Source organism: Dasypus novemcinctus, chromosome 18 (assembly GCF_030445035.2).
Source record: "Dasypus novemcinctus isolate mDasNov1 chromosome 18, mDasNov1.1.hap2, whole genome shotgun sequence".
Lineage (NCBI taxonomy): Eukaryota > Metazoa > Chordata > Mammalia > Cingulata > Dasypodidae > Dasypus > Dasypus novemcinctus.
This window is the reverse complement of record NC_080690.1, coordinates 22,854,452-22,871,777: the sequence shown is the minus strand read 5'-3', so window position 1 is coordinate 22,871,777 and position 17,326 is coordinate 22,854,452. Positions and strand designations below refer to the sequence as shown.

The following is a 17,326-nucleotide window of genomic DNA, read 5'->3' as shown; positions in this document are numbered from 1 at the left end:
TATCAGATAGGTCTTGAATTAACACATACTCTCTAGGTAAGCTTGAATTAACACATACCCCTCACATTCCAAGTAAGCTTGAATAAACACATTATTTTACACATTCCAGTAAGTTTGAATTAACATATTTAGCTTACACACACAGCCCAGGTTATTTATGAAGAAACACACAGCCCCCCCCCAGCCCATATCACCAATAATGTTTAGTTTATATCCTGCCAGACATCTGTGCTTATTTGTAGGTCTATCTATTAGTACTTTTTTATCAGAAAAGTATACATGCTTATTGTTGGAAATACAGAAAAAAAACCCATAATAAATGCCTTATAATCCCACCACCCAGAAATAAACACTAATTGTATTATGCTAAATATACTTTTTTAAAGAAGATTTATTTTTTCTTTATTTCTCTTCCCTTCCCTGCCCCCACCCCATTGTCTGCTCTCTCTGTCTGTTCACTGTGTGTTCTATGTCCATTGCATTCTTGTCAGTGGCACTGGAATCTGTATCTCTTTTTGTTGCATCATCTTGCTGCATCAGCTCTCCATGTGTGTGGCGCCACTCCTGGGCAGGCTGTGCTTTTTTCACATGGGGCGGCTCTCTTACAGGGCACACTCCTTGCACATGGGGGACACTCATGGCACTCCTTGCACGCATCAGCACTATGTGTGGCCAGCTCACCACATGGGTTAGGAGGCCCTGGGTTTGAACCCTGGACCTCCCATATTCTAGATGGATGCTCTATCAGTTGGGCCAAATCCACTTCCTGCTAAATGTGTTTTTTTTTTTTTTACCTGCTGTCTGTTCTCTGTGTCCATTCACTATGCATTCTTCTGTGTCTGTATTTATTTATTTTATTTCCCCTTCCCCTTTGTGGCTTGCTTGCTGCTCTCTGTGTCCATTCGTTGCATGCTCTTCGTGTTTTTGCTTGTCTCCCTTTTTTGTTGCGTTACCTTGATGAGTCAGCTCTCCATGGCGTCTGCTGGCCAGGCGGTGCTCTGCAGCATGCGGGCAAGCCTGCCTTCACAAGGAGGCCCTGGGACACGAACCCAAGGCTTCCCATATGATAGATGGGAGCCCAACTGATTGAGCCACAGCTACTTCCCTAAATATACTTTTAGTCTTAGATGTATATACATGTGTGTATATTTATTTATTCAGTGTTTATTTTATAATAATTTGCTCCTTATGTATACCATTTTTTCACCTGTTTAGAAATTTTAGAAATTTAATCTGATTGTCCATTTAATACATGGTGATCTTTGTGTATCTAAAAATGTGATATATTTGTTATGATTGATGAGCCAATATTGTTACATTATTGTTAACAAAGTCCATTGCTTACATTTATGCTCCCTCTTTGTGTTGTACAGTTCTATGGGTTTTGACAAATGCATAATGTCCTGTATCCACCAATCCAGTATCATAAAGAATAGTTTCAGGGAAGCGGACTTGGCCCAATGGATAGGGCATCTACCACATGGAAGGTCCGCGGTTCAAACCCCGGGCCTCCTTGACCCATGTGGAGCTGGCCCATGCTCAGTGCTGATGCACGCAAGGAGTGCTGTGCCACCCAGGGCTTTCCCCCACGTAGGGGTGTCCCCATGTAAGGAAGCCCCACATGCAAGGAGTGTGCCCCGTAAGGAGAGCCGCCCAGCGTTAAAGAAAGTGCAGCCTGCCCAAGAATGTCGCCGCACACAGAGAGCTGACACAACAAGATGACGCAACAAAAAGAAACACAGATTCCCAGTGCCACTGATAAGGATAGAAGGGGTCACAGAAGAACATACAGCAAATGGACATAGAGAGCAGACAACTGCAGGGGTGGGGGGAAGGGGAGAGAAATAAATAAAAAAAAAATCTTAAAAAAAAAATAGTTTCACTGCCCTAAAAATGCCCTGTGTCTACCTTTTTGTCCCTCCCCCTGGAACCTTGGCAATCACTGGTCTTTTAACTCTCTGTATAGTTTTGCCTTTGCCAGAATGTCATATCTTTGGAATCAAACAACCTATATATACTATTTTTAATTTAAGATATATTGAACATACCCCCCAATTAATTATTCCTCTCCAGATGAAGTTTCTTTTTTCTCGTTTGTTTTTTACTTGTTTAAACCTTTCCTCCACTAAAAGTTAGTTCCACGAAAGCAAGGACTCTGTTCTGTTTATCTCAGTATTTCTACTGCCTAGAATAGTGTCTGCAACACAAAATGTGCTAAGAAGTAGTTTGTTGAAAGAAAGAATGTATGGATTTATGAAGTGATGCTTAGTGACCTGGGATCCTTCTCTTTTCCAGTGACTTTGCCTATCTCTGTTCTAATCCATTATGTGTTTTAAAATAGAGAGATTACATCCTAAGTTCCCTATTTTTAAAAGTCAAATTTATTGAGATTAATTTCTATATAATAAAATTCACCCTTTTAAGGTTTATAATTCTATGAGTTTTGACAAACATATTCAATCATGTACCACCACAATCAATATATAGAATATTTTCATGACCCCAAGAAGTTCCCTCATTTCCCTTTGTAGTAATCTCTCCTTCTACCTCCAGTTCCTGGCAACCATTGATCTGATTTCTGTCTCTAGTTTTGCCTTTTCCAGAATGTTATATTAATAGAGTAATATATTTTAAGGCTTTTTGTGTCTGACTTCTTTAACTTAACACATTGCTTTTGAGATTCATCCATCTTGTTGCTTTTATTAGTAGTTTCTTCTGTTTTATCGCCGAGTAATATTCCATTGTATGCTTGTGCCACTATTTGCTTATTCATTCACCAGTTGATAACCATTTGGGTGATCCAGTTTTAGATGATTATGAACAGTGGTTTGTGTTTTTTCTTTTTCTGTAGACAGAAATTGAATGTTTCCGAACAACTGCTTATATATATGTTTTGTAAATTAATCCCTATTTTAAATGCATGGGCTACCTGATTACTATAGAAATATAGAAGTGAATTAATATGTAATTAATAATTATATATGAATTCATTTCAGATAAGGCAAATAATTGGCTCCATCATTTATCTGTTTAGTTACTATATAGTAATTGCAAAATCAGAGGTAAAATGCTATTCAGGTGCCCAGGATTAGCATTAGTGTCTTACAAGCTTTCCACACTTGGATGAGGTGTTTTTAAAACTTGAGTCCTAGTTCCCGCATCCATAAAAGGGAGATAATAGCTAACGGGAAGATTTTATAATTAAATGAAATAGTGAGTATGAAATGCCTGGCACATAGATGAGGCTCCCTCTATTTACTGTACTTCCCAAGGCACCTAGATCAATAAAGTGCCTTTCTCATCTGTTTTTCTAACTAATGGCTACAGATATCTTTACTGTAATTCTTGGCAGCAGCGTCTTCGTTTTTGTGTACTATGAATTCTTTAATTCAAAAGGAAAGTATTTTACACCCTCAACCAAGCAGACTAGGTTTTTTGTCAATAAAATAGAGCATTCTGTCTTCATACTTCAAAGGCTGAACTTAGTGTCCTTCTCTCTCATCATTCCCAGGAAAAACACTTTTTCTCAATTAGGACAGATGATGACTTTAATGGAAATGTTTGGGAAGCATAGGTAAATATGTTCTAGAGCGTTTGGGAAAAAAATCTGGTCACCATGAATTAATGTTTTCTGGTGATTTCTGAAAACTTCTTTTGAGTTTTAAATTGTTATATGTTCAGTTCCAGGGAGAAGACATTAAAAAACTGTGTGACAGATGAAAGAGCTGCATCAAAAGTCACAGCTGAGATTGATAACAGGATTGACAGTGGTAAGTTTTCTCTCTGTGATCATAGAATGATTAAAACATCAGTTATTTCAGCTTCTGTGGCCAATCTTGTGCAGGATGAAGACAAAACATTTGAGAAATAACAAATTTGAAGCAAGTCCAAGATTTACTGGCTGTATTTTTCCTTTTTGTTCACTTCCAGAAAGACCCTGTTGAATGTGCTTGACCCAGAACCCATCAAAGCACAAGCTGTACTCTTTGAGTTCAATTTCATTGATATCATTTTACATCACTAGAATATCCTGAAAATTACATTGCCTGTTCCAAGGGTCATTAGCCAGAGTCTTGTGACATCTGCATCCATGCAGCTCAGACCCTGGTACTTCTAGAATCCCCCACCAAAACCTTTGCAGCTACAGAATCGCCTGTGGTTTGTGCTGTATTCCTGGGGAGTATTGCCTGCAAGAGCTGTTGCTAACCCAATACAATTAAGTGCTTATGCCTCATTAATGATCCTGCCACAGGCTAGGAGAAAGCTTTCCACCAGCAAAATTGACATTCAGCGTGCCCTAGTGAGTTAACCTGGCACTTAGATAACCTTTTACTTGAGAAACTTTTATCTGTCTCAAGGCTTCTGTCCCTTTAAAGGAACTACTGAAATATACAGAGTCTAAATATCAGTACCTAAAATCCCAGCAATGATTTCTTTTCATTTTTAAACTTATTTTGAGATCGTCAAACTTACAGGTTTGTGTTATTTTTGTAACTATGAAAATAGCGCAAATGCCATACAAAGAAACTCCAACACACCCCTCTCCTCCCCAGATACCCAGATCCACCAATTTTGAAAAAATATTTTTATTAAAAAAATTGTAAACTTACAAAAAGTATCATGCAAATATGCAGAATTCCCATATAACATCCCTCCATCAACACATTACAGATTATGAGATAACATAATCAGATTATTACCACTAATTATGGTCTATAGCCAGATCCACCAGTTTTGACATTTTGTCATATTTGCCAAATCATTCTGTCCATCTATCCATCAATCTATTGGTCCATTTCTTTATTGATCTATCAGCTCATCTTTTTTTTTTTAAGATTTATTTTTTATTTATTTCTCTTCCCTTCCCTCTTTGCTCTCTGTGTCCGTTTGCTGTGTGTTCTTCTGTGACCGCTTCTATCCTTATCTGCGGCACTGGGAACCTGTGTTTCTTTTTGTTGCGTCATCTTGTTGTGTCAGCTCTCCGTGTGCGGTGCCATTCCTGGGCAGGCTGCACTTTCTTTTGTGCTGTGTGGCTCTCCTTATGGGGCATACTCCTTGCGCATGGGGCTCCCCTACGCGGGGGACACCCCTGCATGGCATGGCACTCCTTGCGTGCATCAGCACTGTGCATGGGCCAGCTCCACATGGGTCAAGAAGGCCCGGGGTTTGAACCACGGACTGCCCTTGTGGTAGGTGGACACTCTATCCATTGGGCCAAGTCCGCTTCCCCTACTCATCTTCTAAAGGAGTGTAGGTTGTATTTGTTTCTTGAACACTTAATCCTGACATGTACATTTCCTAAGAACAAGGTTACACAACATATTCTCCCTAAGGACAGCTATCAAGTTCAAGAAATTTAACATTGATATAAAGCTAACAATCTATATCCAGTTTTTCATATGTCTCAATAATGTCCTTTTAAGCCTTCTCCCCTCCCTTGTTAGATCCTATCTGGGATCATGTATTGCCTTTATTTATTTATTTTTTTGTATCACCTTTAATTGTCATTGTCTCTTTAGTTGCTCTTTCTTTTTTAATTGTGAGAACATATTATATACACAAATTTCCCCCTCTCAACCATTGCCAAGCATGCCATTCAGTAGGATTACTCATATTTACAATGTTGTGACACCCTCACCATCTTCCATCACTAAAATTTTCCCATCTTCTCAAACAGAAAACTTACACCAATTTTGTATTAACTCCTCATTGCCCTGCCACCCTCCACCCCCTGCCCCTGGCAACTGTACCAAAATTTTCACTGTAGTTACCAAGGGCTTAAATTTAACATCCTAAATCTGTAACAATCTCATTGGCTTTGATGCCGACTTAACTTCAATAGTATACACAAACTATGTTCCTATATCTCTCTGTACCCCCACCTTTATGTAGTTCTTGTCACACGTTTATATATTAAAAGTCCAAAATCGCTTATTTCTTATTACTTTTTATTTTTTTCAGAGGTTCTGGTGATTGAACCCAGGACCTTGTACATGGGAAGCAGGCAGTCACCCACTGAGCTACATCTGTTTCCCAATGAGAGTTTTTTTTGTTGTTGTTGTTTGTTTGCTTGTTTTGTTTTTAGGGGTTACTGAGGATTGAACCCTGGGACTTCGTACGTGGGAAGAAGGCACTCAGCCCACTTGGGCTACATCCGCTCCCCTTTCACTACATTTTATACATTTGCCTTTTAGATCCTGTAGGAAGTAAAAAGTGGAGTTACATGCCAAAAATGCTGTAGTGCTGGTGCTTTTGTTTACCCCTGTTGTTACACTTACCATAGATCCTTATTTCTTCATGTGGTTTCCATCTATTGTCTATTACCCTTTCCTTTCAACCTGCAGAACTCTCTTTAGCATCTCTTGTAGGGCTGGACTAGTGCTGACCAACTCTCAGTTTTTGTGTATCTAGGGATTTCCTAATCTCACCCTCGTTTTTACTTTATTTTATTTTTTATTACAGAAGTTGTAGTTTCACAGAAAAATCATGCATAAAATAGTTACCCTATTATTAACCCTTCTACACCCTTGCATTAATGTGTACATTTGTTGCAATTGATGAGACAACATTTTTACAATTGTATTATTAAATATAGCCTTTTACTTTAGGCTTCACTGTTTGTGTTGTATGATTCTATTGATGTTCTAAAAAAAAATTGTTCTAGTAACATATATGCAACCTAAATTTTTTACTCTTAACCACATTCAAACGTGTATTTCAGTGCTGTTAAGTATATTCACAATGTTGTGCTACCCTCACCATCATCTACTACCAAAACTTTTCCCATTTTCCCAAATAGAAACTCTGTACAATTTAACTCCCCATTCCCTACCCACACTCTAACCCTTGGAAACATACATATTCTAGTTTCTGACTATGATTTGCTTATTCTAATTATTTAATGTCAGGGATATCATACAATATTTGTCCTTTTGTTCCTGACTTATGTCACTCATCATGATATCTTTACGGTTTATCCATGCTGTTGTATGTATCAGGATTTCATTCCTTTTTACAGTTGAATAATATTCTTTGTATGTATATACCACATTTTATTTATCCATTCATCGGTTGATGGACACATGGATTGCTTCCCTTTCTTGGTAATTGTATATAATGCTTTTATGAACATCAGTGTGCAAATACCTATTCAAGCCCCCTGCTTTCATTTCTTTTGGATATATCCCTAGTAGTGTAATTGCTGGGTCATATGGTAATTCTAAACTTACTGAGGAACCACAAAAATGTCTTCCATAGCGGCTACACCATTTTATATACCAGCAATAAATGAGTATTCCTATTTCGAAGTATCCTCTCCAATATTTATTTTCTGGTTTTTTGTTTGTTTTGTTTTGTTTTTTAAGTAGTAGCCATTCTAATGTGTGAAATGGTATCTCATTGTGGTTTTAATTTGGATTTCTCTGATTGCTAATGATACTGGATTTGTATATTTTCTTTGGAGACTCTATTCAAGTCTTTTGTCCATTTTTAATTTGGGTTGTTTGTATTTTGTTGTTAATTTAAGGATTTCTTTATATAATTGGGTATTAATCCTTTATTGGATATGTGGTTTCCAAATATTTTCTCCCATTGGGTAGGTTGTCTTTTTACTTTCATGATAAAGTCCTTTGAGGACCAAAATTTTTAATTTTGATGAGGTCTCATTTATCTATTTTTTCTTTTGTTGTTTATGCTTGGGTGTAAAATCTATGAAACCATTTAATAACACAAGTTGCTGAAATGCTTCCCTACATTTTCTTTTAGGAGTTTTACCTCTTATATTTAGGTCTTTTATCCATTTGGAGTTGACTTTTATATAGTGAGATAGGGGGGGTCCTCCTCTTTTTTTTTTTGTAAAGGGAGATCCAGTTTTCCTAGTACCATTTGTTGAAGAGACTTATTTTTTCCCATTTCAGCGATTTTTGCCCCCTTGTTAAAAATCAGTTGACCTTAAATGTGAGGGCTGATTTCTGAGTTCTCAATTTGATTTCATTGGTCTATATATATATGTCCTTGTGCCAGTACCATGCTGTTTTATTTTATTTTTTTACAGATTAATATAGCTTTTTATTTAGGTAATATGTCCCAAAACAAGTCAGTAAAATACATTCTAGATAATATGGCCCTTATGCACAGCCTTCCCTCCCCTAAAACAACCCTGGGGTGAGCTTCCCCTTTCCCTCTTGGGCTCCTCTAGTATAAAAAATGTTTTGGGAGCTCAGTGTTTACCATCTGGGCCTGAGCACCATGTCCATGTCCTGTATCCATAGGAAGTAAGCTCATTGGGAGGCTGCGGTACTGCTAACCCTCCCCTCAACCCAGCCCAGCAAACACTTCTGCCCTACCCCAGGATCTGTGACCAAAATCAAGAGCAAGCAGGCCCCCTCCACTGAGGGGCTGGGAAAGGCACAGTGCCATCACTGCACTTTGAGAAAGAAGCAAGGTATTTGGCACTGTAAAAATAGAGGAGTAAGCAGGAATGGAGAGTCCAGAGAAGGTACGAAACTGGCAGGAAGAAACCATTTGGTACTAGCCCCCGGAAGAAAGGAAAACAGGAGATATGAAAGTGGGACCTAAGAAAAGTAGGAGGGGTAACTCCAAGTGGCAGTGCTGAAATGGCTAGAACCAATAGGACTGTTGACTCCTGGCCTATCCCCTCATATCTCTACCCCACAGCACCTGGGCACCAACCTCAGCATCCCCAGTATCAGCTTGTCCTTACGTGTAGTGTCCATTTCCTGATTCTAGCAGTCAGTGTCTTCCCTAAACCTAATATCCTTTGATCATGTCTCTAGTGATGAGACCATCTCTTGTCTCTTGGGCCTGGGGCAAGTGTCTCATCTGCCTGCTTCCCTCTCATTGGTCAGTCCATCACAAAGCCTCCATCCCTAGCTCCCAGAGAACTCTTTGACCCTCAGTTCCTCTGTTCCCCATTCCTGCTTATTCCCCACAAACTGAGGGAAGGAAAGGGCAGGGGCACCTAATATCCAACTTCCTCAGCACCTTTCTGGAGCCCTGAAAGCAGGCCAGTGAGCAGGGAAAAGCCTGCTAGGAACAGAATGACCTTGAGAATCCTCTACTATGAAGTTGGCAGCTCCTGGGGTAGGATCTGTAGGAAGGTGATATAAAGGAAGGGGCTGGCTGCCAATCCCTCTAGCACAGACTCGGCCAGCTGGTGCAGTGGCCATGCCAACTCTTCCAGAGCTGGATCCAGCCCAGTGCTCAAGGGTATCATGTATGAGAAGAGGATCCCACAGTCAGCCACCACCTGTGCTTGCAGGTGGCTCTGCAGCAACTACAGGGACAGTTTGACCACCAGGATTCCCTTGTGAAACAGCAGAGCCAGGCACAGCTTCATGACCTGAGCCTAGTCTCCTTGCAGCCCTACCATCAGCGCCTAGAACACTGAGTGCCAGGGCCAGAGAAAAGACCAGGACACAGGCACACAGGGCTAAGGGTGCTGCCAGGACTCCGCTTGCCTGTGGAAACTCTGGCCCATCGTGCCAGTGTTGTGGCCCACTATTTGCTGTTCCTAGCAGAGCCCTTGTCTCCTCCTAGGGTGGTGACCTTGACTGCTCCTTGTAAACCAGTGTAATCTGCTCCATCACCAGGACCAAGAAGAAGCCTGCGGCCAGGTTGAATTCCTGCAGGGGGAACTGGAGTGTCACATGCAGGGATGCAAGGGCCTTTTCTATAGCAACCAGGTACTCAGGCAGCAGATCCAGGAGACAGGTAGCCAGAAAGATACCTGCAAAGCAGCTTAGGTTCAGGGCTTTCTGGCAAGAGGAGGGTGAGCACCAATAGCAGCACCAGACCCCCCAACTTCACCTCTAGTCCCATGGGCACTGGAGGCTCCAAGGCCACTACCTCAGGGCATCACACAAAGAGCTCTGGCTCTCCTCAGGGCTCCATGGTGGCTGTGGTTCTGTGGTTTTATAATAAAGTTGTGGGGTTTTTTAAAGATTTATTTTATTTATTTCTCCCTATGTCCCATTGCCTCTGTTGTCTGCTTTCTGTGTCCATTTGCTGTGTGTTCTTCTGTATCTGCTTGTATTCTCATTAGGTGGCTCCAGGAACTGATCCTTGGACCTTCCAGAGTGGGAAAGAGGTGATTACTCTCTTGTGCCACCTCAGGTCCCTGTTTTGCTACTTCTTATTTTCTCTCCTCTGTGTCTCTTGTTGCATCATCTCGCTGCGCCAGCTCTCCACATTGGCTGACACTCCTGCACGGGGAGACTTTCCCACTCAGGATGGCATTCCCACACAGGATGGCACTCCTGCATGGGCCCACATTCTGTCATGGGCCAGTGCTCCATGTGGGCCAGCTCGCCACATGGGCCAGCATTCCCTAACCAGGAGGCCCTGGACATTGAACCCTGGACCTCCTATTTGGTAGACGGGAGCCCAATTGATTGAGCCACATTCATTTCTCTGTATAAGATTTAAGATCAGGAATTATGAGTCCTCCAGCTTCATTCTTCTTTTTCAAGATGGCTTTAGCTATTTGGGGTCCCTTACCCTTCCATATAAATTTGATGATTGACTTTTCCATTTCTGCAAAGGTTGTTGGAATCTTGATTGGGATTGCATTGAATATATAAATTGTTTTGGGTAGTATTGACATCTTAATGATTTAGTCTCCCAATCCATGAACACAGAATATCCTTCCACTTACTTAGGTCTTCTTTAATTTTTTTTATCAATGTTTTGTAGTTTTCTGCATACAAGTACTTAACATCCTTAGTTAGATTTATTCCTAGATATTTGATTCTTTTAGTTGATATTATGAATGGAATTTTTTTCCAATTATTCATTGCTTGTATATAGAAACACTACTGTTTTTTGGATGTTGATCTTGTACCCTGCCACTTTCCTGAATGCACTTAACAGCTCTAGAAACTTTGTTATGGATTTTTCAGGATTTTCTGTATATATGATCATATATGTACAAATAAGGAAAGTTTTACTTCTTCCATTTCAATCTTGATGCATTTTATTTCTTTTTTTAATCTAATTGCTATGGTAAGAATGTCCAGTACAATGTTGAACAACAGTGCTGACAGTGGGCATCCTTGTCTTGCTCCTGATCTTAGAGGGAAAGCTTTCAGTCTTTCACCATTAAGTAGGATGTTAGCTATGGGCTTTTGTAGTGATGTCCTCCTTTTCATTTCTGATTTTTGTTATCCTCTTGCTCTCTTTTTTTTTCCTTTTCAGTCTAACCAGAGGTTTGTTGATTTTGTTGATCATTTCAAAGACCAAATTTTGGTTTTTGTTGATTCTATTGATTTTTTGTTTGTTTGTTTTCTATTTCATTCATTTCCACTCTAAACTTTGTTATTTCCTTCCTTTTGCTCATTTTGGGTTTAGTTTGCTTTTTTTTTTTTTTTAAGATTTTTTATTTATTTATTTAATTCCCCTCCCCTCCCCCAGTTGTCTGTTTTCTGTGTCTTTTTGCTGCGTCTTGTTTCTTTGTCCGCTTCTGTTGTCTTCAGCGGCACGGGAAGTATGGGCAGCGCCATTCCTCGGCAGGCTGCTCCCTCCTTCGCGCTGGGCGGCGCGTGGGGCTCCCCTACGCGGGGGACACCCCTGTGTTGCACGGCACTCCTTGCGCGCATCAGCACTGCACATGGGCCAGCTCCACACGGGTCAAGGAGGCCCGGGGCTTGAACCGTGGGCCTCCCATATGGTAGACGGATGCCCTAACCACTGGGCCAAAGTCCGTTTCCCTAGTTTGCTCTTATTTTTCTAGTTCTTCCAGTTTAGAGCTTATCTCTCATTTGAAGTATGTCTTCATTTTTTTTTTTTTTTTTTTAATTTTTTTATTTTTTATTGACTTTGTAATAATATTACATTAAAAATATATATGTGAGGTCCCATTCAACCCCACCCCCCCCCCCCCCCCTCTCCCCCCCCCCCCAACAACACTCGTTCCCATCATCATGACATATCCATTGGATTTGGTAAGTACGTCTTTGGGCACCTCTGTACCTCATATACATTGGTTCACATCATGGCCCATACTCTCCTCTATTCCATCAAGTAGGCCCTGTGAGGATTTACAATGTCCGGTGATTACCTCTGAAGCACCATCCAGGTCAGCTCCATGTCCCGAAGACACCTCCACCTCTCATCTCTTCCTGCCTTTCCCCATACCCTTTGTCCATTATGTCCCCTTTTCCCAATCCAATGCCACCTCTTCTATGTGGACACTGGATTGGTTGTGTCCATTGCACCTTTATGTCAAGAGGAGGCTCAGATTCCACCTGGATGCTGGATGCAATCCTCCCATTTTCAGTTGTAATCACTCTAGGCTCCATGGTGTGGTGGTTGTCCTTCTTCACCTCCATCTTAGCTGAGTGTGGTAAGTCCAATAAATCAGATTGTAGGTGCTGGAGTCTTTTGAGGCTCAGGATCTGGCTATCACATTGTCAGTCCAGAGATTCAAATCCCCTAAATATATCTTAAACCCCAACATTAACTGCACCTCCAGCACATTAGCATGGAAGTCTTATGAAGGGAGATCCCATCTGAGTCCAGATTCATCACACATAAACACCATTTCCAAAGAGGGGCCATCTGCCCTGGTAGTTAACCCCATCGGCCATGACCATAACTCCCATGGGTCTCTTTAGCCCTCAAAGGAACCAATATCTGGGGGTTGTATCTGCTTTATCTGTCTCTCTGACTCTGCTCAGTTGTGCATGAGGGCAAACCTTCTGCCAGCCTCCAGACTCTTTTTTAGAAACTCGTAGCCATATAAACTCATTTCTCCTTTCCATTTCCCCCTTACTTTAGGTCAAACAGCATTTTAAAGTCATGGTATTTTATGTAGACATGGATATTCTGCTGATCCGCATTGAACCTTCCGTATAAGGTCATTTTCCAGTTGCATCATCAGTTGGTAGTTGATAGTGGTCCCTCGTTGCCAGGGAGGCTCATCCCCGGGTGTCATGTCCCACGCTGGGGGGAAGGCATTGCATTTACATGCTGAGTTTGGCTTCGAGACTGGCCACATTTGAGTAACATGAAGGCTGACAGAAGGAAATTCCCAGGCACAAAGTTGCTCTAGGCCTTGTTCTTATTTTGGGTTTATCAGCTCACAAGCATAGTCATTAGTATCAGGGGCTCACTGTTGAACCCTCACTCCCTCCCGGTCCCCACCACTGTACCTGGGAGACTGTCGCTGCTCCCCTAGGGACCACGACAGAGCACCACTGGCCAGGAACCCAGTACCCCCCCTACTGTGGTAGTACCCCCCCCTACTGTGGTTCTTCATTTTTAATATAAGCATTTGAGAGCGATACATTTCCCTCTCAGCACTGCCTTCACTGCATCCCATGTTTTGGTATGCTGTATTTTCATTTTCATTCACCTCAAGATTTCCAGTTTCACTTCTGATTTCCTCTTTAACCCACTGGTGGTTTGAGAGTATGTTGTTTAATTTCCACATATTTGTGAATTTTCCCTTTTATACTCTTAGTAATTTCTAGCTTCATTCCATTGTGGTCAGAATATACATTCTATGATTTCAGAATTTTTTTTATTTATTGAGACTTGTTTTATAACCCAGCATATGGTCTATCCTGGAGAATGACCCATGTGGACTCCGAATAATGCATATTTTGTTTTTGTTGGGTGCATTGGTCTATATAATTTTGTTAGGGTCTAGTTGGTTGAGTGTATCACTCAAGTCCTATACTTCCTTACTGATCTTCTGACTAGATGTTCTATCCATTACTGAAAGTGGTATGTTAAAGTCTTGTACTATTAATATAAAACTGTCACTTTCTTCCTTCAAATCTGTCGGTAATTGTGTCATGTATTTTGGAACTCTGCCGTTAGGTGCATATATATTTATAATTGTTATATCTTTCTGTTGAATTGTCCCCTTTATTAGTATGTAATGACCATCTTTGTCGCTCATAGCTGTTTTTACTTAAAGTCTATTTTGTCCAATATTAGTATAGCTACCCCAGCTCTCTTTTGGTTACGACTTGCATGGTATATATTTTTTGCCATCCTTCACCATCAACCTACTTGTGTCTTTGACTTTAAGGTGAGCTTCTTGAAGACAGCATATAATTGGGTCATGCTTTTTTATTCATTTTGCCAATCTCTGCCTTTTGTCATGAGAGTTTAATCAATTTACACTTAAAATCACTTGAAAATACAGTTCTGTCTTTTAACCATGTATACACCTTTGTAAGTTCTTTTACTGTTTTTGTCCCTCAATTCTTCTGTTAATGCTTACTTTTATATTTATTTGCTTTCTTCTATTGTACCATATTGCATACCTTCTCAATATGGTATACCTGGATATATTTTTCATCTGCTTTCCTAGTGGTAACCACAGAGTTAAAATTTAATATCCTAAATATATAACAATTATGTTTGGTTTGAAGTAAGAAGTGAAGTTATATTCCAAACAATGTATTTGTACATTGTACTTGTTACCACTGATATCTTTGTACATTGTATGTCTAAAAACCTAGATTTATCATTACTTTTATGCATTTGCATTTTAGCACCTATAGGAAGTAAGACATAAAGTTGCATACCAAACAATAGAATACAATAATCCTGGCATTTATAATTACCCAAATGGTTACCTTTACAACAGGTCTTTATTTCTTTACGCTGCTTTGAACCACTATCCAGGTGTCCTTTTATTTCTGTCTGAAAAATTCCCTTTAACCCTGCTAGTGCTGATGCACTCCCTCAACTTTTGTTTATCTGAGGATGTCTATCTTGCCCTCATTTTTGAAAGAGAGTCTCACCAGACATAAAATTCTGACTGGCAGTTGTTTCCTTCAGCACTTTAAGTATTTCAACCCACTGTCTTCTTGCCTCTGTGGTTTCTGATGAGGAATCAGCCTCAATCTTATTGGGATTCCCTTGTATGTAACACATTGCTTTTCTTTTGCAACTTTCAGAATTCTCTCTCCTTGTCTTTTTTGCATTTGATACTGTAATAAATATATGATGGGGTGTATTTTTCTTCATGTTTATTCTGTTTGGTGTTCTCTGAGCTTCTTGGATGTTGTCTTAGGGTTCTCTAGGGAAACAGAATCAACAAGGGATATCTTTCAATAGTAAGAGATTTATCAGAGTCTCTCACACACCTGTGGGGATGCACAAGTCCAGGTTCACAGGCAGGCTACACCCAGGAGCTCCAATGAAAGTCCAGTGAAGATTCTTGACGAGTTCTGGGAGACGATGGCTGTCAGAAGTCGAGCTGGGAAAATCTCTCTCAATGCTGTAATCTCTTCCCCTTTTAAGGGATTCAACTGATTGGGTTAAGCGTCACTCACTGCTGATGGCAATCTCCCTGACTGATGTAATTATAACCAACTATCTATAATTCAGCACTGCCGTAAAGTCAGTGGTGACTAAAGTCCATAAATGCCCTTGTATTACAATTAGCCCAGTGCTTGCTTGACCAAACAACTGGGCACAATTACCTGGCCAAGTTAACACAATAGCCTAACTGTCACAGATGTGATATTCACATCTTTTGCTAAGTTTGGGAAGTTCTCTGTCATTATTTATTTGAATTTTTTTTCTTCCCCTTTCTCTCCTTTTTCTCCTTCTGGAACTCTCATAACACATATATTGATGCATTTGATGGTGTCCAAAGGTATCTTAGGCTATTTCCATTTTTTATAATTACTTTTTCTTTCTACTTCTCAGCTTGACTCATTTTAATTGTCTTCAAATTTGCTGATTCTTTCTTCTGCCACCTCCAGTCTGCTCTTAAAACTCTCCTGGGCATTTTTTTTTTTTTTAAGATTTATTTTTTATTTATTTCTCTCCCCTTCCCCTCCCCCCCTTGTCTGCTCTCTGTGTCCATTCGCTTTGTGTTCTTCTGTGTTCATTTGTATTCTTGTCATTGGCACCGGGAATCTATGTCTCTTTTTGTTGTGTCATCTTGCTGTATCAGTTCTGTGTGTGCAGTGCCTCTCCTGGACAGGCAGCTCTTTTTTCACACGGGGTGGCTCTCCATGTGGAGCACACTACTTGCACCTGGGGCTCCCCTATGCTGGGACACCCCTGTGTAGCATGGCGCTCCTTGTGCACATCAGCACTGTGTATGCGCCAGCTCACCACATGGGTCAAGAGGCCCTGGGTTTGAACCCTGGACTTCTCATATGATAGGCGGATGCTCTATCAGTTGAGCCAAATCTGCTTCCCTTGGGCATTTTTCATTTCAGTTAATGTGGTCTTCAATTCCAGTTGTTCTGTTTGTTTCCTTTTTAAACTTTCTGTCTCTTTACTTAGACTTTTGTATTGTTTATTCATTGTTTTCCTGGTATCCTGTGGTTCTTTCTCTGTACTTTCCTTCATCTCCTTGAGCATTTTAAAGGTCATTTAAAACAAAGTCTTTGTTCATTATATCCACATTCTCGTCTTCCTTGTTTTTTTCTGTATTTTAATCCATCATTTCCTGTTTCTTTAGTCATCTTGTACTCTTTTGTTGCACACTGTACATTTTAATTTTATTAAATCTTAACTCTGGGATTTACTCCCTGGGATATCTGTTTACTGGTTTTCTAACCAACTGATGATAAGCTCCAGTCAAGAAGGTCTGCCCAAGGTGAATGCTCTGTCAGGGTTTTCCCTGTCTTACTGGGCCTCTATCTTGTCCTGGGTTTGTGCTTGTTAGTTGTTTTGGAGTTCCCTGTTTTCAGGAGTTTGGTTGTCCCCTCTGTTTCCCAGGAGACAAACCTCCTTCTCCCAGGTCTGAAGCTGGTAGGACTTTGTCTCAGACTATCTGCCTGTATAGTTTTTACACTTCTTTCACTGTCTCATGATGCTTTTGCCTAGAGGGTAGATTCTGGGATGAGGGTAACTCCAGGGAAGACTTTCCCAATTTGATCTTTCCCAGCCAAAATAGAGCCAGAGACCCATGAAGGAGGCACAGTCAGTCTCCAAAATATCCTGCAAAAGGAATCAGGAAGGGCACCAAAAACTTCTCTGATGGCTCTCCAAAGCTAAGCTTTCCTGGCCGCCCAGCAAATGTAGCCCTTCAGTTGGCTTTCCCTGTGCCTTGAGGAAACCCTATGTCTTTAAATCTCCATTGCAGGGAAACGGACTTTGGCCCAGTGGTTAGGGCGTCCGTCTACCACATGGGAGGTCCCCCCGGGCCTCCTTGACCCGTGTGGAGCTGGCCCATGCGCAGTGCTGATGCGTGCAAGGAGTGCCGTGCCAACAGGAGTGTCCCCCGCGTAGGGGAGCCCCACGAGCAAGGAGTGCACCCATAAGGAGAGCCGCCCAGCGTGAAGGAGGGAGCAGCCTGCCGAGGAATGGCGCCGCCCACACTTCCCGT

General features: G+C 40.9%; 1 protein-coding gene and 1 pseudogene across 1 annotated transcript in view; one reads left to right on the top strand and one right to left on the bottom strand.

Annotated features, from left to right (window-relative positions):
• LRRC36 (leucine rich repeat containing 36) overlaps positions 1-17,326 on the top strand; it is a 78,003-nt gene that overhangs the window by 11,726 nt on the left and 48,951 nt on the right. The window contains exon 2 of the mRNA XM_012526108.3: positions 3,682-3,770. Coding sequence (XP_012381562.1) covers positions 3,682-3,770 — 89 coding nt within the window. The remainder of the gene's footprint in view (positions 1-3,681; positions 3,771-17,326) is intronic.
• LOC139436904 (zinc transporter ZIP1 pseudogene) lies at positions 8,981-9,912 on the bottom strand (annotated as a pseudogene).